Source organism: Macaca thibetana, chromosome 19 (genome assembly GCF_024542745.1).
Source record: "Macaca thibetana thibetana isolate TM-01 chromosome 19, ASM2454274v1, whole genome shotgun sequence".
Lineage (NCBI taxonomy): Eukaryota > Metazoa > Chordata > Mammalia > Primates > Cercopithecidae > Macaca > Macaca thibetana.
The window spans coordinates 38,334,555-38,358,299 of NC_065596.1; the positions used below are offsets into that span (position 1 = coordinate 38,334,555).

The following is a 23,745-nucleotide window of genomic DNA, read 5'->3' on the forward strand; positions in this document are numbered from 1 at the left end:
CAGTTCTCTTTTCTCCTCTGCACCATCAGCCCCAGGCTCTCTCCCCATTTCTTGAATGCCTGCAGCTGCCTCTAAGCAAACTCTGCCTCCAGCCTGTTCCCTCTGCCCCATCCCCATCCTGCAGCCAACAGGGTCCCTCTAAAATGCAGACACTGAAAAGACAAACCCCAGCAGGGCAGCTCCATCGTGTCTTTTGTGGCCCTGCTGCCTCCACAGCTCCCAGCACTGGGATGGTGGAGGCTGGTGTCCTTAACTCACTGTGTCTCTGCCTAACTCCACACACTGCCTCTCACCTTGGCCTCCTCCTGTGCCTAGAACAGTCTCCACTGCCACACTTGACCACACTCAGCATACAACAGGCCCTGCAGAGTGAAGGGATGACTCAATGAGTGAGGGGAAGTCCCTGTGGAGATAACAGACACTGTTGTGGGCTGCAGTTTCCAGCCGGGGAAGCCTCCCTCAACCTCTGAGGAGAGGTGGGCCACTCCTGGAGGGCCACTCTCACGCACTCCACCTTAGCTGACAGAAGCAAGGACGTGGCCCAGGGCCCTGGAGCAGTTGTGGCAGCTGCCGCAACTCTCGAAAGCCACCACGTGGTGTTCTTCGCCCAACTTGCCCAGTCCCAAGACCCTGCCTGAGCTGCAGTGAGACACAAAGCTAGCCTCTCTCTTCTCTTTAGGTTCACCCCAGCTGTGGAAGCCCCAGCACCTCAGCACGCCTCCCTCACCCTGTGCCTTCCTCTGCCAGCACTCCCCAAAGACCCCAACACCCCCATCATAATGTGCCCCAGTCTCCTGTCCTCCAGCCCTTGTCACAGGAGCTGTGAGCCCAGCCCTGGGCACTTAATGCTCTGGAAGACTAGAGTCTCACAGGTCACCTTTCTCCCTGGCAGCCAGGGTCTCTTGGGTCAGAGGAGGGCTGGACACTGCTAGGTTTTGAAGCTCTCAAAAAAAAATTTTTTTTTAAGGGAGAAATATGTCCAGGGAGCTGTAACTGTCACAGTATATTTTAAATGTATATGTTGAACAGATTAGCTTTTTAAACATTAACATAAGCATGACACAGTTCTGCTATCCATGCTGTGATTGCAGGATTGCTTGGAAGCTGCACTGATGTGCAGCCCACCTGCTCATGGTGGGGGTTCCTGTCCCAGGCCACACAGAGAGGCAACCAGCAATGCTCTGCTTGGAGATTCGGACAGGAAGCCAAGAAGGAGCTGAGAAGGGCCCAGCCAGTGGTTATGAAAGAGCAGGAGGTTCAGACCACAGCAAGGGCGGCACCGGAGTAGCCTCCAGCTCGTCTTATTTGACTGGTAGTGTTATTAAAGCCTTTGAAATCCCTACCAGCTTTTAAAAATCAAGAGATTTCACACAGAAATCACGTTCTCTGGGTTCTTTTGAGAAATCCAGACCTGGGACGCTGGGCTTACCAGTCTGCAAGACCCCACTTGGCTGGAGCCAAGCAGCACCTGCCCCTGTAGAACGAGCCCGCCCCTGCTGGCATGTACGGTTTAGAAACCTGGCTGAGAAAAACCGAGGATCAGAAGGTCTGAGGAAGGAAACAGAGGGGCAAGTGTGAGGGAGCTGGGCAGGGCCGCCTGGCCACCATCAGGGCTGAGCAAGCTCAGTGTGGCACCACCGACAGCTTCTCACCAGGACTATCAGACCGCTTGGGAAAAAGACTTCACCATAAGTTGTGTGTTCATACCTTTTGATCCAGTAAAAGGAAACGGGTGGAGGAGGTGGGGTGGGGGCAGGGGACAAAAGAGTATACATTTTGTGAAAGAAAAACATAGACACACAAAATGTTTTGTGGCATTTGGGTTTGTGAGTGAGAGAACTGAAAAATGGCATTTTATGTACAATGGAAAGCCTCTTTACTGCAGTAGAGTGAAAAGCAGGCTGGCTTTCAGTGTGACGGTCACTAATGTGGGGCTTTACAGCTCTTGGAACGTACAGGACACCCTTAAAAGCCAAGAAGCTTGCCTTTGCTTTGTTTACATCAGTGCATTATGATTTTGAGCCATTATATCTCTTCATAATTGCCACTGTTTTAGGGCTTATGACATTTAAAGTCTTAACTTATGTGTCAACCAGCTAAATCTTTTCAAGTGTCTGTGTGTGGTATGAGAATTCGTATTGTGTTCTCTGCTGTTTTCAGAGTTCAAAGAAAAAAAAATGCCCCTGTCTTAAAACTTTTCCGCAGCTTCAAATACAGTTCCCAAGCCCAGGCTGATTGGAATTAATCAGTCCTCTCTTAAAAGGGCAAAAGCACAAGGCTCAGCCCTGGCTTTCCAAGCTCCTCTCGCCTGGCTGCTCCATGCACGTGTGATGTATGCTGGTGAAACGAAGCCCGCTTGAATGGGGGCTTCGCTACTGTGTGCTGCTGAACCTGGGCCTAGCGCCTGGCAGGCTTTGGTGAATGTTCAAAAAATGACAATTCATTTCATGTCCGCGAGAACACACCAGCTTTGAATATTATACTGCTGTTCAAATGCACAATTTTGACTACCTAGCAATGTCCGAAGTCGTCATAATTGTTAGTGTCTTGCACATTATGTTCCTTATAACCATGTAATAAATACAACAGGAAGTCTCCAGGGCTGCCTCAGTGTGGAAAATGCAAAGACTCCCGTGCGTGCGATCTTGGTGAATGCTTTGGTTTGAAGTATGTGTTTTGAAAAACCACTGCTTTGTTTGCAGCAACAAAGCTGACGGTGGAGTTTCCAACACGAAAGCCCGTGTGGTCGCGCCGGGAGCTCACGGCGTTCCAGGTGGCCCCGATCTCGCGTTGATGCCCAGGCACCTCCCGCGCCCTGTTTCACCAGGCCCGGTGACTCCAGCTCCAGCAGCACTGAGAGGCCGCCAAAGCCAAGGGGGACAGCGACGTGGGGACCCGCGGCCGGAAATGCGCGCGCGGCTTTCCGGGAAATGGAGTCAGGCGCGCGCAGGCGCAGTGTCGGCCGCCGGTGCCGCGGCCTTTGTCTAGCCGTCAGGCGGGTGAGCTAGGCCGGCGAGGTGGGGGAGGGGAGGCCAGGCTGGGCCGGGCCGGGTGCAGGGGTCCGGGGATCTTCCTGGGGCCCTGGCGGGGCGAGTTTCCAGCAGCGCGTGTCTGTGTGGAGTCCGTTTTGCTGCCCGGGGCCTGGGGAAGGCCGTTTCGGGGCTGGCGGGGACAGGATTTGGGAGGCATCCCTGGTCTGAGAGGAGGGCGGGGCCCAACGCTCAGCTGTACTGGAGCTGCTCCCACAGCCCCTGAGGGAACGCGCGCCCCGCCCCCGGCCCCACTGCTGCCCTACACCGGGCACTGGGCCGCCACCCTTGTTGATAGAAGAGGGAAAGTGAGGCACAATGCCCAGGGCCAGGGGACCGCAACCACCCGGTCCTTGTCACTGTAGCGTTAAGGCCCAGAGTCTGCGCAGCAGGCATGTGTCGGCACCCGCCAGGCCCTCAGCTTCCCTCAGACAGGTGGGGAAACCCTAGGCTGCCCTTCCCCGCGCGGGGGGCCGCCCCACACACAGCAGGCGCTTAAACGGGTACGCGGGGCCCTGGAGGGCTCTCCACGGAGCTAGGCTCTGGCGCAGTTCCGCGGCTTGGGGACCTGAGCACCGCCTCGGCCTCCCAGCTGCTCACCTCCCCTTTCCCACAGAGCAGGGCCAGCCGTTCCTGCCAGAAGCCAGGGCATGACCCCTGGGCTGCGCGTCTCCACAGACCCGGTGAGAATCTCGGCCTCGCGCGTGTTCTCCACCTCGTGCCCGGCTTCCTTCTCGTGCGCGGCCTCCTCACACCCGGCCTCCTCTTTGCACCCCGTCCCTACTCGCGCGTAGCCGCCTCCTTGCGCCAGGCCCCTACTCCGTGCCCGGCCTCTGCTCGTGCTCGGCCTCTGCCTGCACGCCCGGCCTCCTGAAGTCCGCGCCAGGCTCCCCAACCACAGCCTCTGCTCTGCCCACGCTGCGCTGGCGGTCAGCGGGCACGGGTCCCGGTCTGAGTGGGCTTTATGTTTGTGCGGCCGTCATTGCATACCTGAGGCTGGGTGATGTCAGACAACTGTAGGTGCCCTGACTCTGCAGTCTGAAGTTGAAGGCCTTCGCATGCTCTGCGCTCCAAGATGGCGCATCGAGTGCCGCTTCCTCAGACGGCTTGGAGGCCAAGGGGGCGGAACTCGCCTTTTTATGATGACATTAACCCCACCCATAAGCCCCCGAAAGAAACCGGCCTCCTGTGGGAATGTCAGAAAACCCATACAAGGGGACTGGTGCGGTGGCTCGTAGCTGTATCCATAAGCCCAGCTACGGGGGAGGATTGCTTGAGCCCAGGAATTGGAGGCTGCAGTGAGCCATGATCGTGGCACTGCACTCCAGCCTGGATGACAGCGAGACCCAGTCTCTAAAAAATTAAAAAACTCAGATTCAGGCCGGGCGCGGTGGCTCACGCCTGTAATCCCAGCACTTTGGGAGGCCGAGGCGGGCGGATCACGAAGTCAGGATATCAAGACCATGCTGGCTAACACGGTGAAACCCCGTCTCTACTAAAAATAGAAAAAATTAGCCGGGCGTGGTGGCGGGTGTCTGTAGTCCCAGCTACTCGGGAGGCTGAGGCAGGAGAATGGCGTGAACCCGGGAGGCGGAGCTTGCAGTGAGCCGAGATCGCGCCACTGCACTCCAACCTGAGCGACAGAGCGAGACTCCGTCTCAGAAAAAAAATAAAAATAAAAAAAAACCCTCAGATTCAGTCTTTAGACTTGCTGCTACTAGCTTTATAACCTTGTTTATCCCCTAGGCTGAAGTGCAGTGATGCAATCACGGCTCACTATAGCTTCAAACTTGTGTGCTCAAGTGATCCTCCCCACTCAGCCTGTTGAACAGCTGGGACCACGGGCATGTGACACCATGCCGGACTGGTCCACTCCTTTATTATTATTTACTCCTTTGTTTATCCTCTGCACCATTTCTTATTTCAAGAGACAAATTATTGGAAATGGGAATGATGCCTTAGATTCTAAGATCCTCCACCTCATCAGCAGGGCCCCCATCCAGGCCCCACAGAAAAACCTGACCCAAAACCCCAGACCAAAGAGAACTCCATCCGACCCAGCCTGGCTGGCATTCACCAGCTATCCCACCTACAGCCAGTGCCAGGGTTGGCTTGCTGAGGACACGTGTGATGTTTCAGGAGCAAGTGACCTTTGAGGACGTGGTGGTGGACTTCAGCCAGGAGGAGTGGGGGCAGCTGAAGCCTGCCCAGAGGACCCTGTACCGTGATGTGATGCTGGACACCTTCAGGCTTCTGGTCTCTGTGGGTAAGGCCATACCCATGCCCTATCTGATGGTCTGTCCCTGACATGAATTCTGAGTCTACTAGGTTAAATATGGGTATAGGATGGAGCTTTAAAAGCAAACACCTGGGGCTGTATGTCTTGGGCTTTAGGAACCTGACTGTTTTAATGTAGGAAATATCAATTAGGACCAATATCAACAAGTCTCAGACTCAACCTGAAATCAACAGAAGCAGAGAAACATACTGGGTCTCAAGACTACAGAATCCCAGGGTAGAACAGGGTCTTCTGTAGAGCTGTCAGGAGCCCCTCCTTCTTTAACACCTCCCTCTGCACTTCTGTCTTAGTCTGTTAGGGCTGCTAGAATACCTTAGACTGGGTAATTTATAAACAATAGATATTTGTCGCTTATGGTTCCAGAGGCTGGGAAGCCTAAGATCAAAGTGTCAGCAAATTCAGTGTTTGGTGAGGGCCTGCTCCTCACTGATGGCACTTCCTTCCTGTATCCTGACATGCCATAAGGGGCAAGGGAGCTCTCTCAAGCTTTTTTTATAAGGGCCCTAATCCCATTCGTGAGTGGAGCCCTCATGAATTAATCACTTCCCCAAGGCCCCACCTCAACACTGTCACATTACGTTCCAACATTTGAACCTTTTTTATTTATTTATTTTTTATTTATTTTATTTTTTATTTTTGAGATGGAGTCTTGCTGTGTTGCCCAGGCTAGAGTGTAGTGGTGTGATCTCGGCTCACTGCAAGCTCCACCTCCCAGGTTCACACCATTCTCCTGCCTCAGCCTCCCGAGTAGCTGGGACTACAGGCACCCACCACCACACCTGGCTAATTTTTTTTTTTTTGTATTTTTAGTAGAGATGGGGTTTCACCGTGTTAGCCGTGATGGTCTTGATGGTCCTGACCTCCTGATCTGCCTGCCTCAGCCTTCCAAAGTGCTGAGATTACAGGCGTGAGCCACCGTGCCCGGCCTGAACCTTTTTTATTTTTAAGAAACAAGGTCTTGTTCTCTTGCCCAGGGTGGAGTGCTGTGGCACAGTCATACTTACTGCACACTCAACCTCCTGGCTCAAGTAAACCTCCCATTTCAGTCTCCCAAGTAGCTGGGACTACAGGTGCATACCACCACACCCAGCTAATTTTTAAAATTTTGTAGAAACGGGGCCTTGCTGTGTTGCCCAGGCTGCCCTCAAGCTCCTAGGCTAAAGCTCCCACCTCAGCCTCCCAGAGTGCTGGAATTACAGGCATAAGCCAGTATGCATAGCCTAAATTTTAGGGGGACACCGACATTCAGACCATAGTAATCTCTTTCTGGCTTCATTTCCAGAGAGGCTTCTCTGGAGGTGACAAGACAACTGCCAAGGTGCCTTTCTTGGGACCAAGACCAGCAGAAAAGACAGGGTCTGTGTCCCAGGGTTGTCCTGGTTTGGCTGCCAGGTCTTCTTCACAGTGATCATTGTTGCCAGCGGGCAGGGGAGGAACCAGAGTTCTGATTGTCCAGGCCTGGGTCACATGTCCACCCCAGAAGCAGGGGTAGGGTCAGGGACTGAGAGTAGGGGAATGAGTCCCTGGGGAACATCCAGGGCTGTGGGTATGACAGCTGAAGTCACTCAGGGGCCCCCAGCCATCTGGGACCTGGAAGACCAAAGGTGGAATGGGCTGAGGCTCAGGAAGGGTCCTGGGATACAAATGCTCACTCTGTGGGTCTCTCCCTGAGTAGGACATTGGTTACCGAAGCCGAATGTCATCTCCCTGCTGGAGCAAGAGGCAGAGCCACGGGCAGTGGACTCTGGAGTTCCCCCAGGCGTGTACCCAGGTGAGATGGGAGCCCTCTGGGGCTGAGAGAAGCCTGTCCATGCTTGCTTCCTGGTTTCTCGCTCTGCAGCTGTTCTCTAATTCTTCACAGAAAATTTACTACTCAGCCTTAGTGAAGATTTAGCGAGCACCCATTTTGCTGTGAGTGACGACACCAAGTCCTCATCTCCACTGAATTTACATTCTTGGTGAGGGAGTCGGGGAGACAAACAATAAATCGGTAAAATAATAATAATAAAATGAGTTGGATGATTACAGATTGTGATGAATGCTGAGAAAATGAAAATGAGCAATGAGGTAGACTAGGATGGGGGTGAGGAGACTTTAGCAGAGAGATGAGGGATAGCCTCTCCAAGGGGGTGACATGTGACTTGAAGCCTGAGCCATGGGGCAGTCTGAGTGAATAGTAGTATTTCAGGCAGAGGAAACAGCAGGTGCAAAGGCCCAAAGTCATGCATCAGTCAGCTCTTGCATAGGAAAAGCACTCCGACCTCAGTAGCTTAAACCAAATAATTGTTTATAACTCATGTGTCTGTGGGTCAGTGGATCCAGGCTGGGCCCTGCCATGTGCCTGTAGGGTGATTGGTAGGTAGCAGAAGTATTCCAGTCTAATGACAGTCAATTTCCCATTGGCATCAGATGGGAAGACTGGCCTGTCACCAGAGTCCAGGAGGGATGGCCAGTGTGGGAGAGGGTCACGGTAGGGTCCCTCCACATCAATAAGAGTCAGCCCTTACGCAATATATTAGCTTGCTATTGCTGCTCCTGCAACAAGTTACCATTGACCCTTAAACAACATGGGTTTGAACTGTGTGAGTCCATTTATACATGGATTTTCTTCTGCCTGAGCCACCCCTGAGACAGCAAGACCAACCCCTCCTCCTACTCCTCAGCCTACTCACTGTGAAGACAAGGAGAATGAAGATCTTTATGGTGGTCCACTTCCATTTAATGCATAGTAAATATATTTTCTCTTCCTTATGATTTTTATAAATAGCATTTTCTTTAGCTTACTTTAAGAACACATTATATAACACATATACAAAATATGTGTTAACTAAGGGCTGGGAGCAGTGGCTCACACCTATAATCCCAGTACTTTGAGAGGCCGAGGCAGGCAGCATTTGAGGTTGGAAGTTCAAGACCAGCCTGGCCAACATGGTGAAACCCCATCTCTACAAAAAAAATACAACAACAACAAAAAAATTAGCTGGGCATGGTGGTGCGCGCCTGTAGTCCCAGTTACTCAGGAGGCTGAGGCAGGAGAACTGCTTGAACCCAGGAGGTGAAGGTTGCAGTGAGCCAAGATCACGCCACTGTTCTCCAGCTTGGGTGACAGAGCAAGACCACGTCTCAAAGAAAACAAAGTGTTAACTATTTATTTTATCAGTATGGTCAACAGTAAGCTATTAGTAGTTAAGTTTTTGGGGAGTCAAAAGCTATACGCAGATTTTTCTATTGTACTGGGGTCAGTGCCCCTAGCCCCCTCATTGTTCAAGGGTCAACAATACTACAAACTTCGTAGCATAAAGCAAAGCAAATTATCTTAAAGTTCAGGAGATCAGAAGTCCAAAATGGGTCTCTCTGGGATATAATAAAGATGTCAGCAGGGCATCATTCCTTCTGGAAGCTCTAGGGAAGGGAAGAATCCATTTCTTTCTTTCTCTCGTTTTTGTTTTTTAAGAGATGGGATCTTGCTCTCTTGCCCAGGATGAAGTCCAGTGGTATGATCATGGCTTACAGCAACCTCGACCTTCTGGGCTCAGGTGATCCTCCTGCCTCAGCCTCCTCAGTAGCTGAAACTACAGGTGTGTGTCACCATGCCCAGCTAATTTTTTTATTATTTTTTGTAGAAACAAGGTCTCATCATTTTGCCCAGGCATGTCTTGAACTCCTGGGCTCAAGGAGTCCTCCCGCCTCAGTTGTCCAAAATGTTGAGATTACAGGCATGAAGCCTTGTGCCTGGCTAAGAATCCATTTATTTGCATTTTTCAGCTTCTAGAGGCACCCACATTCCTTGGCTATGGCCTTGTCCATCTTCACAGTCAGCAAGCCCTGGTCAAGTCACACATCATATTCACTCTGACTCTGACCCTTCTGCCTCTTTTCCCCATTTAAGGACCCTTGTGATTACACAGGTCCACCCGGATAATCCAGTGTAATTTCTGTATCTTAATGTTAGCTGATTAGCAACCTTAATTCCTCCCTCCCATGTAATTGGAAACATACAGGTTCTAGGGTTAGGATGTGGGCATTTTGGGAAGCCACTATTCTGCCATTCACTCCTGGCTTAACTTTTTTTTTTTTTTTTTTAACTGAACTTTTCACTGAAACATAACAATATGGGGAAGGTGCCCACATCACACCTCTCGGCCACTGTGGGGTCAGGGTAGGGGCAGCAGGCAGCCAGGTCATTGCTGTGCAGAGAGGGCTGGGTACCAGAGCAAAAAGAGAGTCCTGCCAGGAAGGAGGAGGAGGGAGTGCATTTGTTCATTCATTAAGCATGTATATTGAGCTCTTGCTGTGGGCTATAGATACAGTGGTAAGCAAGGTGGACAGAAACCCCTACCCTCAAGGGGTTCCCAGTTAGTGAAATGGACGAAATCAAAGTACTGTAATACACCACGGGTCATTTATCTTCCTCTTAGTGATGCACATTGCAGCTATTCCTGTTTGTGGGGAGCAGATAGGTTCCTTTACATCTAGAGTGAGGTGGTACAACAGCATATGCTGTCAGGAAGAAGCTGGGTGTCAGCCAGCTTTCTCCATGCAGCACCGTTTTTTCTGTTGCCACCTGGCATCGTGGAGGCCACTGTAGCTGGGGCCTGGGTGCCACACTTTTCCTTCCAAGTCCAGTGCCTCTGTAGTGCTCTCTCCTGGGCATCCCCTTTGCACCCACCTCTGTGCTCCCCTCACAGACTGCATTCATATTTCTTGTGCCAACTGTTTTTTTGCTCCCTCTCCTCTTCCTTTCCTTATTCTGTTCTTTCCACTTCCTTTCCTTATTCCTTATTTTCCTTTTCCTTATTCTGTGTTTCCCTCTCTTCCTTTCCTGATTTGCAAAACTATATTTTTAAATGGTCAAAGCTACTTGAACCTTGAACCTTTCAAAATCACTAGTTTTATCCTTCCTCTTCCCATCTCACCACAAACTTTTGCCCTGGAACAGAGATTAAGGGACATTTCCAGTTTTTGCTTCTTTCAGACTTGGAAACTAGACCCAAAGTCAAACTGTCAGTTCTAAAACAAGGCATCTCTGAAGAAATATCCAACAGTGTCATCTTGGTAGAAAGATTCCTGTGGGATAGTCTGTGGTACTGCAGGGGTGAGGACACTGAGGACCACTGGGAATGGAGTTGTGAAAGCCTGGAGAGCCTGGCAGTGCCGGCGGCCTTCACGCCTGTGAAGACGCCTGTTCAGGAGCAGTGGCAGAGGAATGGGTTTGGGGAAAATGTAAGTCTGAACCCTGATCTCCCACATCAACCAATGACTCCTGAAAAACAAGGCCCCCACATGTGGGGAACACGTGGAAAAAGGGAGAAGCCAGACCTAAATGTTCTACAGAAAACGTGTGTAAAAGAGAAACCCTACAAATGTCAGGAATGCAGAAAGGCCTTTAGTCACAGCTCAGCACTTATCGAACACCACCGGACACACACAGGAGAGAGACCTTACAAATGTCACGAATGTGGAAAAGGCTTCCGGAACAGCTCGGCACTTACCAAACACCAGAGAATCCACACTGGGGAGAAACCCTATAAATGCACTCAGTGTGGGAGGACCTTCAACCAAATTGCCCCACTGATCCAGCACCAGAGAACTCACACAGGCGAGAAGCCCTATGAGTGCAGCGAATGTGGGAAATCCTTCAGTTTTAGGTCCTCCTTCAGCCAGCACGAGCGAACTCACACAGGCGAGAAGCCCTACGAGTGCAGCGAGTGCGGGAAAGCCTTCCGGCAAAGCATCCACCTCACCCAGCATCTGCGAATCCACACTGGGGAGAAACCCTATCAGTGTGGTGAGTGTGGCAAGGCCTTCAGCCACAGCTCGTCCTTGACCAAACACCAGCGAATCCACACAGGGGAGAAGCCCTACGAGTGCCATGAGTGTGGAAAAGCCTTCACCCAGATCACCCCACTGATTCAGCACCAGAGGACCCACACAGGAGAAAAGCCCTATGAGTGCAGTGAGTGTGGGAAAGCCTTCAGCCAGAGCACACTCCTGACTGAGCATCGGAGGATTCACACAGGAGAGAAGCCCTATGGATGCAACGAGTGTGGGAAGACCTTCAGCCACAGCTCCTCGCTCAGCCAGCATGAGCGGACGCACACAGGAGAGAAGCCTTACGAGTGCAGTCAGTGTGGGAAGGCCTTCCGGCAGAGCACACACCTCACTCAACACCAGCGAATCCACACGGGGGAGAAGCCCTATGAATGCAATGACTGTGGCAAAGCATTCAGCCACAGCTCATCCCTCACCAAACATCAGCGAATCCACACTGGGGAGAAGCCCTATGAATGCAACCAGTGTGGCAGAGCCTTCAGCCAGCTTGCTCCCCTCATTCAGCATCAGAGGATCCACACAGGAGAGAAACCCTATGAATGTAACCAGTGTGGCAGAGCCTTCAGCCAGAGCTCCCTTCTCATCGAACACCAGAGGATTCACACCAAGGAAAAGCCCTATGGGTGCAATGAGTGTGGGAAATCCTTTAGCCACAGCTCCTCGCTCAGCCAGCATGAAAGGACGCACACTGGGGAAAAGCCCTATGAGTGTCACGATTGCGGAAAGTCCTTTAGGCAGAGCACCCACCTCACTCAGCACCGGAGGATCCACACAGGAGAGAAGCCGTACGCGTGCAGGGACTGTGGAAAGGCCTTTACACACAGCTCCTCCCTTACCAAGCACCAGAGAACTCACACTGGATAAACCCATTCCACATGTGCTGGGGACATAAGACCTTAAGCCATAGCTCATCCCTTTCCAGATTTGACCCAATCATACACATGAGAAATGTATATTCATACACAAGCCTTTTCACACAGCACTTCCCTCAGACACCCTCAGAGAGTTCACACTGATGGGAAATGACCATAGGACCACCAAGCTCTAGGTCGTCCATCCCTGCATCCAAATAGTAGGGAAATGTGAAGATAATCAGCACTCAGGACGTTCACCCTCGAATGCCCATTAGTGCTACGTTATAGAACCTACAAAAAAGAAATGGAACAAGTGTAGTGGATTCAGGGAAAGCTTTTGTCCAAGGACTCACCATATTCCAAACCAGAGATGTTCAGATTGGTGAGAAACCCAACAAATGCCTTTCATATGTACAAGAACCAAATGAAGTCAGAATTTGCCATTGTTGCACATCACGTTTTGTGGGGGGAAAGTGCTTATGAATGGTGCAGGTTGACTCTGATATTCCCAAATGACAATATGGCAGAGTGTTCCAGAAATGAGAGTGGCATCTTTATGGAATCACTATGGATACTGACTGTCTCAGTAAAAAGCTGTCTGGTTTGTGTGTATATTGTTTGATCAGGGTACATGCCAGCCAGTCACCGATTGGAATTCCATATGACAAAGTATCAGTGTACTATAAACAGGTTTTTAGTTATCCCTGCATTATTTTTGCAATTAATCTTTATATGCAATGAGATTGAAAAGCTTTGTATGGGAAGACTTAAAATGTAAAGTTGCTTCCATAGAGTCTCACTGATTCTGAGATGGCTTTTGCTACTCTGTTCTCCCTCTACATTTCTCTGCAGAACTCGCGTTAGAACACACAGGTATTTGTTTTACAAAAAGGAAGATTTTTCCTTTGTTAAACCATCATCTTATAAGCAATAGCAAATTCGTGTTAGAAACTTCTGTTTTGCAAGATTCATCTTTTTTGGGAAATGTTCAAGTTAATCCTCTCAAACTGCTTTTTCATTGTTTTCATACAATTTAACATTTTGTTAAAGCCTAAGTCCACAAATAGCAGTCTTTCTGACAACTATAACCTTTAAACGGTGACTTGCTGCCCTCATTAGAAATTGCATTGGCTAGCCGGGCACGGTGGCTCACGCCTGTAATCCTAGCACTTTGGGAGGCTGAGGCAGGAGGATCACATGAGGTCGGGAGTTCGAGAGCAGCCTGACCAACACGGAGAAACCCCATCTCTACTAAAAATACAAAATTAGCCGGGCATGGTGGCATATGCCTGTAATCCCAGTTACTTGGAAGGCTGAGGCAGGAGAATCGCTTGAACCCGGGAGATGGAGGTTGCATTGAGCTGAGATTGCACTCGAGCCTGGGCAACAAGGGTGAAACTCTATCTCAAAAAAAAAAAAGAAATTGCATTGGCTGCTTTTGGTTATCAGCTGTCAGTTGTGGTTACATCCATCAATTTGATTTTTCTAATCCCAATGCTGGGATATAAATTTCCAGTTACTTGAAATTTCTCTCTTGGGGAAACCATGTTGCAGACAGTCTTCCAATATTGCTTCACAGTATGATTGTGGAGTGCCTCTTGGGATAAATGCCTTTGTCATTTACAAGCCACTGGAGAGCCGGACGTGGCTGCACCTGCCTCTAGTCCCAGCTGCTTGGGAGGTTGAGGCAGGAGGATCACTTGAACCCAGAAGTTCTGGGCTGTAGTGTGCTCTGCTGATTGGGTGTCCACACTAAGTTCAGCGTCAATATGATGACCTCCAGGTTGCCTATGTAGGGGTGAACCAGAGCAGGTCAAAACTCCCATGCTGGTAGGGCTCACACTTGTAATCCTAGCACTTTGGGAGGCTAAGGCAGGCAGACCACCTGAGGTCAGGAGTTCGGGACCAGCCTGACCAACATGGTGAAACCCCATCTCTACTAAAATTACAAAATTAGCTGGGCACGGCAGTGCATGCTTGTAATTTCAGCTACTTGGGAGGCTGAAGCAGGAGAATCACTTGAACCTGGGAGGTGGAGGTTGCAGTGAGCCTAGATTGTGCCAATGTACTCCAGCCTAGGTGACAAGAGTGAAACTCAACCTCAAAAAAGAAAAAAAAAAACCTCCCATGCTGATCATTAGTGGGATCATGCCTGTGAATAGCCACTGTGCTCCAGCCTGGACAACACAGCGAGATACCATCTCTACAAAAAATTTAAAAGCTAACCAGGCATGGTGGCACATGCCTGTAGTCCCAGCTACTCAGGAGGCTGAGGTGGGACAGATCGTTTGAGCCCATGAGGTTGAAGCTATAGCCTTGGTGACAGAGCAAAACCCTACCTCAAAAAAAAAAAAAAAAAAAAAGACTGGGCACGGTGGCTCACACCTGTAATCTCAGCACTTTGGGAGGCCAAGGCGGGCGGATCACGAGGTCTGGAGATCGAGACCATCCTGGCTAACATGGTGAAACCCTGTCTCTACTAAAAATACAAAAAAATTAGCTGGGCGCGGTGGCGGGTGCCTGTAGTCCCAGCTACTCCGGAGGCTGAGGCAAGAGAATGATGTGAACCCAGGAGGTGGAGCTTGCCGTGAGCCGAGATTGCACCACTGCACTGCACTCCAGCCTGGGTGACAGAGCGAGACTCTGTCTCAAAAACAGAAAAAAAGAAACACCACTGGTAAGCTGGGTGTGTTGGCTCACGCCTGTAATCGCAGCACTTTGGGAGGTCAAGGCAGATGGATCATTTGAGGTCAGCAATTTGAGACCAGCCTGGCCAACATGGTGAAATCCTGTCTCTACTAAAAATACAAAAAAAAAAAAAAAAAAAAAAAAATTAGCCGTGTGTGGCGGTTGCCTTTACTGCCAGCTACTTGGGAGGCTGAGGCAGGAGAGTTACTTGAACCCCAGAGGCAGAGGTTGCAGTAAAACAGGATTGCGCCACTACATTCCAGCCTGGGTGACAGAGAGAGGCTCTGACTTAAAAAAAAAAAAGAAACACACACACACACACAACCGGTAAATTACCTGCCTCTCAATGTGCAGTGATGATTAAATGAGCTCCTGGAATCCCAAAGCATGTGGCAAAGTATAAAGTGTATGTAAAATATCCATTCATTTGCATCACTTGTAAAACTGTCATGCCTATTCAATGCCCAAAAGAAGAGGCTGTTTCTGAAGACAGTCTCTTTGTTATAGTACACACATACTTTATATAGCAGCGCACAGACGTATATATTTAGATACTGTACACATTCATATAGAGAGGAGGTAGTCAAAGCTTTAGCTATCCTTAGGAGAAGCCAAGAGTGACACCATGAAACCACACGTCGCTGGCTCTAGCCCACATCCGAACTCAGTGATTTAGATTTCTGCTGGGAGATTTTCCTGCCTTCAAAGGCCACTCCATGCATTTCTTTTTCTTTCTTTTTTTTTTAAATCCTTAGGGTCTTACTCTGTCACCCAGGCTGGAAGGCAGTGGTGTGATCATAGTTCACTGCAGCCTCAAACTCCTGGGCTTAAGCAATCCTGCCTTAGCCTCCTTAGTAGCTGAGACTACAGGCACGCACCACCATGCCCAGCTAATGTTTTATTTTTTGTAAAGACGGGCCCACTATGCTATCCAGGCTGCTCTTGAACTCCCAGACTCAAGCAGTCCTCCCACCTTGGCCTCCCAAAGCACTTGGATTATAGGCATGAGCCACCACTCCACCATGCTCCACGCATTTCTGCAACACACTCGCCCCCAAAGTTATGTTTCTTTTAGGAGAGTGAGGGCTTTAAGGGAAGTCCTCAGGGTCAAAGGAATTGATTAGTTTATTCTTCTCTTTGAGCCCAAAGTAAACAAGTGTAGACCACACAGAAAATGCCCCTTGCCCTATGTGGGTTGCAAGCTAGTGGGCAAGATAGGCAAAGCAGGTCATCAAAAGAAAAACAAGGTGAGTCATAGTGGAGAAAACACGATAAGACGGGCCAGACACGGTGGCTCATGCCGTAATTTCAACACTTTGGGAGGCTGAGGCGGGTGGATCACCTGAGGTCAGGAGTTCAAGACCAGCCTGGACAACATGGTGAAATCCTGTGTCTACTAAAAGATACAAAAATTAGCCAGGCATGGTGGCAGGCGCCTGTAATGCCAGCTACTTGGGAAGCTGAGGCAGGAGAATCACTTGAACTTGGGAGGCAGAGGTTGCAGTGAGCTGAGATTGTGCCACTGCATTCCAGCCTGGGTGACAAGAGCAAGACTTTGTCTCATTAAAAAAAAAAAAAGGGATAAGATGAATACTAGCCAGAGATGATAACAACTTGAGGATTATTGTGTTTGGTGAATGGGGTGAGAGACGTCACATTAAAACCATGGCATCAGGGCAAACCTCTATGAAAAGACAGGCATAGCCATAGCTGGAGAGACCTCTGCAGTCCCAGTGGCCTTGGTGAGGAGCTGGGGAGCTTAGATTTCCCATGTCCCAGAAGCCACCCTGTCACTGAGCGAATTTCCCTGGCAGTTGCCCCCATCGCATGTGACTGGTCCCTCAGGAGCCCGTCTCTCAGGAGCTACCTGGTCAGCCGGAGGCTGGGCTTTGGAAAGCTGTTCATTTCATTGAGACGTCTGGGAACCTTTCTACAAATTCAGGTTCTTTCGGGTTGAGGGAAGGCTGGCCTGCACTATGTTTTGCGGCTCTGGCTTTGTGGATTTGCCATGAAAGTAAGCTGAAACTTTAGTTCCTTCACTTTCAGGGATCCCTTCAAGACCAAGCACCTAATTTTATCTTTGTAATTTTGAATTATTCTTCTGAAGAGGGACCCTGCACATGTGTGAGCCTCAGGCCCAACAAATCTGGATTGACCCCTGGTTCCAGCAACCCTCGTCTTGGAGACTTCTGTATGGACACAGGGAAGACAGAACCCAGCACTGCCAAGGGTGGTGGATCTCCCATTTTGATGTGAGTGAAAACCACCTGAAGGTGGAGGGTGTGAAACCTGGGAGCTTGCTTTGGTTGGTCCGAGGGGGGTTGGTAATCTGTACGCCAAGGCACTGGGTGATTCTGTGCCGTAATCACCCAAAGCCTGGAAGCCTCAAGTGAGAATTGTGCCCAAACTTCCTGAAGCGGTTCCTCTGCGAAGCCCATAGTTCCCAAGTGTGGCCCCATCCCAGGAGCCTCTTAGGTTGAAGGAACAGCTATTAATAAATCACTGACTTTTCACTGGGCTCAGGGTAGGCAGAATGGAGTATCTGCCTTTCTTTGCATCAAAAGCACATCACCCTGTCCTGTTCTGCATCTGCCTGAAGGAAGTCCACAGGGTATTCCCGAGGCCCATCAAACACCTCACTCATTTTTTCATGACACCCAAGAGACGTGCTTAGAATGTACGCAGACTACATATATACCAAACACATTATACTCACATCTCATACCCTGAAAAATGACTGGGAGACATAAATACACTGAGATGTCAAAAGGAATAGTCTGTTGCCCAGGCTGGAATGCAGTGGCACGATCTCGGCTCACTGCAACCTCTACCTCTGGGTTCAAGCGATTCTTGTGCCTCAGCCTCTTGAGTAGCTGGGACTATAGGCACGCACCACCATGCCTGGGTAATTTTTTTGTATTTATACTAGAGTCAGGGTTTCACCATGTTGGCCAAGCTGGTCTTGAACTCCTGACCTCAGGTGATCCTCCCAGCTGGGCCTGTCAAAGTGCTGGGATTACAGGCGTGAGCTACAGCGCCCGGCTGAATCTGTGTGTTTTTAACTTTTACATAATTGGGATAATTCTTTTCAAAATGGTGAAAAATGAACTTTATTATAAAAGCCCATGGCCGGCCGGGCGCGGTGGCTCAAGCCTGTAATCCTAGCACTTTGGGAGGCCGAGATGGGCGGATCACGAGGTCAGGAGATCGAGACCATCCTGGCTAACCCGGTGAAACCCCGTCTCTACTAAAAATACAAGAAAATTAGCCGGGTGAGGTGGCGGGCGCCTGTAGTCCCAGCTACTTGGGAGGCTGAGGCAGGAGAATGGCGTGAAACCGGCGGGGCGGAGCTTGCAGTGAGCCGAGATCGCGCCACTGCACTCCAGCCTGGGGCACAGCAAGACTCCGTCTCAAAAAAAAAAAAAAAAAAAAAAAAAAAAAAAAAAAAGCCCATGGCCAGGCACACTGGCTCACACCTGTAATCCTAGCACTTTGGGAGGCCGAGGCAGGCAGATCACTTGAGGCCAGGGGTTTGAGACCAGTCTGGCTGACATAGTGAAACCCCATCTCTACTAAAAATACAAAAATTAGCTGGACACGGTGGCAGGCGCCTGTAATACCAGCTATTCAGGACACCACGGTGAAAGAATTGCTTGAACCTGGGAGGCAGAGGTTCCAGTAAGCTAAAATTGTGCCACTGCACTCCAGCCTGGGTGATAGAACGAGGCTCTGTCTAAAAGAAAAAAAAAAAGCCCTGTAAGTGCGTAACTTTCAAAGGAATTCCAAAAACTGAAATAAATGTCCTCATAATTTCATGACCCTAACACAACTGCTATTTGCATTTCTATACTTTCTTTGCTAGGATTTGACAGCTAATGCCCACTGTTTATACAGTTGCAACAGAATCAACAGTTGCATTCTACTTCTTGAACTGCACTTAGAAATTACTCTTCTAGGGCCAGGTGCGGTGGCTCACACCTGTTATCCCAGCACTCTGGGAGGCTGAGGCGGGTGGATCATGAGGGCAGGAGTTTGAGACCAGACTAACCAATATGATGAAACCCCGTCTCTACTAAAAATACAAAAATTAGCTGGGTGTGGTGGTGCATGCCTGTAATCCCAGGTACTCAGGAGGCTGAGGCAGGAGAATTGCTTGGAGCTGGGAGACGGAGATTGCAGTGAACTGAGGTCACGCCATTGCACTCCAACCTGGGCAACAGAGAGAGAGTGAGACTCCGTCTCAAAAAAAAAAAAAAATTAATTAATTAAAAATTCTTCCATTTTGCTAGTCTTAATGATCATTCATGCCTTTTTACTATTGCTTTGAATGGCTCTACCATTCATATTGAAGTTATAGTATCTAACTTCATGCAAATCAGCACCCTTGTGTATATATATTTTTTGGTCCTTTTTTTTTTTTCCTTTTTGTGGAGAATGGGGTCTCACTATGTTGCCCAGGCACATCTTGAACTCCTGGGCTCAAGGGATCCTCCCACCTGGGCCTCCCAAAGTGTTGGGATTATAGGTGTGAACCACTGTGCCTGGCCCCATATTGTTACTGAATACAGTTGGACTGTTAGCTTTCCAAAATGATTGCACTAGTTGGCGCTGATTCATAAAACTCTCCTCAACTCAAATAGTGATGGCAGACATGTATTCGCCTGCTTGGGCTGTGATCACAAAATACCACAGGCTGGGAGGCTGAGTCAACCAGAATTTATTATTTTCTCCCTGTTCCGGAGGCTGGAAGTCAGAATGGGTTCCACGTGAAGCTTCTCTTCCAGGCTTGTAGATGGTTGCCATCCTGCTGTGTCTGCACCTGCACATGGCCTTTCTTCTGTGTGTGCACAGAGAGGGAGCGATCTCTGGTGTCTCTTGCTATCTCTCTTTTTTTTTTTCTTTGAGACAGAGTCTCACTCTGTCGCCCAGGTTGGAGTGCGGTGGTGTGATCTCAGTTCACTGCAACCTTCACCTCCCAGGTTCAAGTTAATTTCTTGCCTCAGCCTCCCAAGTAGCTGGAATTACAGATGCCTGCCACCACACCTGGCTAATTTTTTGTATTTTTATTTATTTTATTTTATTTTTTATTTTTTGAGACAGAGTCTCGCTTTGTTGCCCAGGCTGGAGCGCAGTGGTGCAATCTCGGCTCACTGCAAGCTCTGCCTCCTGGGTTCACACCATTCTCCTGGCTCAGCCTCCTGAGTAGCTGGGACTACAGGCCCGGCTAATTTTTTTTTTTGTATATTTAGTAGAGACGGGGTTTCACCGTGTTAACTAGGATGGTCTCGATCTTCTGACCTTGTGATCCACCCGCCTCGGCCTCCCAAAGTGCTGAGATTACAGGCGTGAGCCACCGCACCCAGCCAATTTTTTGTATTTTTAGTAGAGACACGGTTTTGCCATATTGGCCAGAGTGGTCTCAAACTCCTGACCTCAGGTAATCCACCTGCCTGGATCTCCTAAAGTTCTGGTACAAGTGTGAGCCACTGTGCCTGGTCCTCCCTCTCTTTTTTTGAGAGTGTCTTGCTCTGTCACCCAGGTTGGAGTGCATGGTGTATCATAGCTCACTGCAGCTTTGACCTCCAGGGCTCATGCCATCCTCCCACCTCAGCCCCCCACACAGCTGAGACTACAGGCACATACCACCACACCCAGCTAATTTTTAAGTTTGTAGAGATGAGGTCTAGCTGTGTTGCCCAGGCTGGCTCCTGGGCTCAAGGGGTCCTCCCACCTCAGCCTCCTAAAGTGCTGGGGTTATAAGTGTGAGTCACCTCGCCCAGCCTCTTGCTTTTCTTTTTTTTTCTTTTTTTTTTTTTGAGACGGAGTCTTGCTCTGTCACCCAGGCTGGAGTGCAGTGGCCGGATCTCAGCTCACTGCAAGCTCCGCCTCCCGGGTTTACGCCATTCTCCTGCCTCAGCCTCCCGAGTAGCTGGGACTACAGGCGCCCGCCACCTCGCCCGGCTATTTTTTTGTATTTTTTAGTAGAGACGGGGTTTCACCGTGTTAGCCGGGATCGTCTCTCGATCTCCTGACCTCGTGATCCACCCGTCTCGGCCTCCCAAAGTGCTGGGATTACAGGCTTGAGCCACCGCGCCCGGCCGCCTCTTGCTTTTCTTATAAGGACACTAGTCCTGTTGGATGCAGGCCCCACTCGAACGACCTCATTTAGCCTATGTACCTCCCTAAAGGCCTTGTCCCCACATATCAGATTGTGGGCTAAGGCTTCGACATATGACATTTAGTGGGGGACACAATTCAGCTCGTACCAGAGGGTGTTTAAGCATTTTCCCATTGAAATGTATTCCCACCTTTCCAGGTTTCCATCTCTCATTTACTTTTCCTACTTATTGAGAACACAGCTACCTTCCAACACCCTGTATAAACCCACCCTGAACTCTACCCCTCTTCACTGCCAGCCTGCCTGGGGCTTTCCCTTGCCCCCGAGAGTCTGTGTCCTTTTGCACACGTCCCATCCCTGCCAACTCCACTGACAGACCTGAGCCACCCTCTCCTGCCTCACCCCACCTGTCTTTCTTGCTGGTCCATGTTGCTGCGCTTTTGTATGGGAGCTGAGACCCACTGCCCCAAATGCCTGAACCAGCCCAGTTGCCCCTGAGGTTAACAAGTGGAAATATCTAGCTTAATAAAACATCCATTTGTGCTCCTTACATCCTGGGCAGGGTGGTAGTGGTAGGGGAACAGCAAACAAACCCCAAAATCTCAGTCGGTTCGCTTTTGGTAGTGGTTTGGGAAAAGAAATTCTGAAACTATATTAGAGTTATTTTAAGATTCATCGAATTAGTAAAATGCCGAATTTTGGGGTGTCAGGGTTCTCAATGTTAAAGAAAACACATACAGATATGGGCTGGAGGGAGTCACGGATTGAGTTGGAGGTCTTACTGGATACGTACGTGCATGTGCACAGACACACCTTTGTGTGGGACCTATGTGCAGTCATATATTTCATAGCTCAGCAGGAGACACCTCAACTGGCTCCCTATCTTGGTCTCTAATGCCGTTACCCACTAAAAGGAACCAGTTCTTCAAAGACATGGCCAATTTCAGGGCTGAGGAAGGGTAGAAAGGAGATGGGCTTAGAACATCCTACTACACCAAAAAGCAAATAAGCACTTAAAAAAAGGGGGGGGAGGGGCATGTCACGAGGATACAGGAGTCAACTGAAGGGAGTCTCACTGGCCTCATCTAGGGCAACTTGAGCACCAAAATAAAATCAGAAGCTAGTTATAAACCACTGAATAAACAGAAATTCTCGAGTCCATTCCAATACTAAAGACAAATTCTTGGGGAGAAGAAGAGTGCTGGCTGGCAGTAGGATGCTGAGGGCCAGCTGGTCAGCATGGAGGGAGGGCTGGTGTTGGAAAATCACCACCCTGGTAATGACGGATTCAGGCAAGAATGAGAAATGAAAGCCAAATTTAGGGGGAAGTTTTGATGAGGAGCAGGATATTTGCATCATCTTTAATCTTTTTGTGACAATTGAAGATCATCAATATTTGCATGATCTTAAAAGTCTCTTCCCACCGATTCTTATTCGTTGAAAGGAGAAAAAGTTAACTATATTCTTTTTTTTGAGACAGGGTCTTGCTCTGTCACCCAGGCTGGAGTGCAGTGGCTCGATCTCAGTTCACTGCAACCTCGACCTCCTAGGTTCAAGCCATCCTCCCACCTCAGCCTCCCAAGTAGCTGGGACTGCAGGTGTGCACAACTACGCCCAGCTTCAGCCTTGCAGGTGCTGAGATTACAGGTGTAAGCCTCTGCATCTGGCCCCAGTTAGCTATACAGTGGGAAAACTGCACTCTAACCAGGTGAGCAAAGAGAACATCACTGACAGGAGGAATGTGGACACTGTGCACCCTGGATGGGGTGGTGGAAGGTGCACACAAGCAGGCCATAGGTAAGCAGGGTCGAATGTTAATAGGTGGGTCTGGGTGAGGGTGTGTGAATGATCTGTGCACTATTTTAATTATTGTGCCTTTTTAAAATATATAATTATTTCCAAATAAAAAACTTAAAAAAAAAGGCATAGACATCTGGCTGTGCACTAAATGAGACAGGAGATGGGAAACTGAAGATGGAGGGTGAGGCCCTATAATAACAAATGACAATCACCCACAGCCTGAGAGCTCAGTGGAACACATCTCAGGGGATGCTCCCTGTGGCAGTGCAAGAAGGTTAGCTCACAGGTTCAGCTGAGAAATGAGAGGCTACATTTTAGCCTTTTTCTTTTTTTTCTTTTTCTTTTTTTTTTAAATGAGATGGATTCTCACTCTGTCCCCCAGGCAGGAGTGCAGTGGTGCGATCTTAGCTCACTGCAACCTCCGCCTCCCTGGTTCAAGCGATTCTCCTGCCTCAGCCTCCTGAGTAGCTGGGATTACAGGTGCCTGCCACCATGCCCAGCTCATTTTTTGTATTTTTAGTAGAGACGGAGTTTCACCATGTTGGCCAGGCTGCTTTTGAACTCCTGACCTCAGGTGATCCACCCGCCTCTGCCTCTCAAAGTGCTGGGATTAGAGGTATTAGCCACCATGCCCGGCCCATTTTAGCCTTTTTCTTACCAGAGCCACACTCAGCTTGGAGTTTAGTTAGGATGGATAGGCTAAGAGGAAACTAAACTTAGTAACTGTTGCAGAGACAGACACTCCAGGTGACAGTTCCCAGGCCCTTCCAAGTGACTGGGGCCATTTCTGTCTGGCCATTTCTCTGGAATCATTTCTCTCCAAGGATATGTGAGTAGAAGTGATGTGTGTCATCTCCCAGGTGAACAGGTGTGGGCTTCCCCACATGCTCCAAGAGTACAGTGAAGAGTGGAGCTACAACAGGGATGGGGCCTGGATCCTTCAATCACTGTATGGAGCAGAGTGCAAACCAATACATAAGCAAAGCAACACCAACACAGGACAATCAACTGTGAGTAAATTTTTTTTTTTTTTTTCTGAGAGAGTCTCACACTGTCACTTAGGCTAGAGTGCAGTGGCACGATCTCAGCTTACTGCAACCTCTGCCTCCCAGGTTCAAGTGATTC

General features: G+C 49.5%; 2 protein-coding genes across 5 annotated transcripts in view; both read left to right on the plus strand.

Annotated features, from left to right (window-relative positions):
* The first annotated feature begins 2,930 nt into the window (after positions 1-2,930).
* Positions 2,931-16,287, plus strand: ZNF135 (zinc finger protein 135). Of its 4 annotated transcripts, none has more exons than XM_050768591.1 (5): positions 2,932-2,999; positions 3,646-3,712; positions 5,169-5,295; positions 7,004-7,099; positions 10,304-16,287. In XM_050768591.1, exons 2-5 carry the CDS (start codon positions 3,680-3,682, stop codon positions 12,022-12,024), a joined length of 1,977 nt encoding a protein of 658 aa, XP_050624548.1. In that variant the 5' UTR covers positions 2,932-2,999; positions 3,646-3,679; the 3' UTR covers positions 12,025-16,287. The 4 variants fall into 4 exon arrangements, with proteins under 4 accessions (XP_050624547.1, XP_050624551.1, XP_050624548.1 ...); XM_050768593.1 differs by having other exon boundaries at positions 2,945-2,999; positions 3,651-3,712; XM_050768590.1 differs by lacking the exon at positions 3,646-3,712 and having other exon boundaries at positions 2,931-2,999.
* Positions 16,288-21,840: 5,553 nt separating this feature from the next.
* ERVK3-1 (endogenous retrovirus group K3 member 1) overlaps positions 21,841-23,745 on the plus strand; it is a 226,536-nt gene continuing 224,631 nt past the window's right edge. The window contains exon 1 of the mRNA XM_050768700.1: positions 21,841-21,850. The gene's annotated coding sequence lies outside the window, so the exon portion shown is untranslated. The remainder of the gene's footprint in view (positions 21,851-23,745) is intronic.

What these genes read in the sequence shown, in the direction of transcription:
- ZNF135 (XM_050768590.1), top strand. Translation starts at nt 2,931, where the DNA reads ATGGAGTCAGGCGCGCGCAGGCGCAGTGTCGGCCGCCGGTGCCGCGGC. An exon ending in TTTGTCTAGCCGTCAGGCGG is followed by an intron (nt 3,000 to 5,168) that starts GTGAGCTAGGCC and finishes GTGATGTTTCAG; the next exon opens with GAGCAAGTGACCTTTGAGGA. An exon ending in CAGGCTTCTGGTCTCTGTGG is followed by an intron (nt 5,296 to 7,003) that starts GTAAGGCCATAC and finishes CTCCCTGAGTAG; the next exon opens with GACATTGGTTACCGAAGCCG.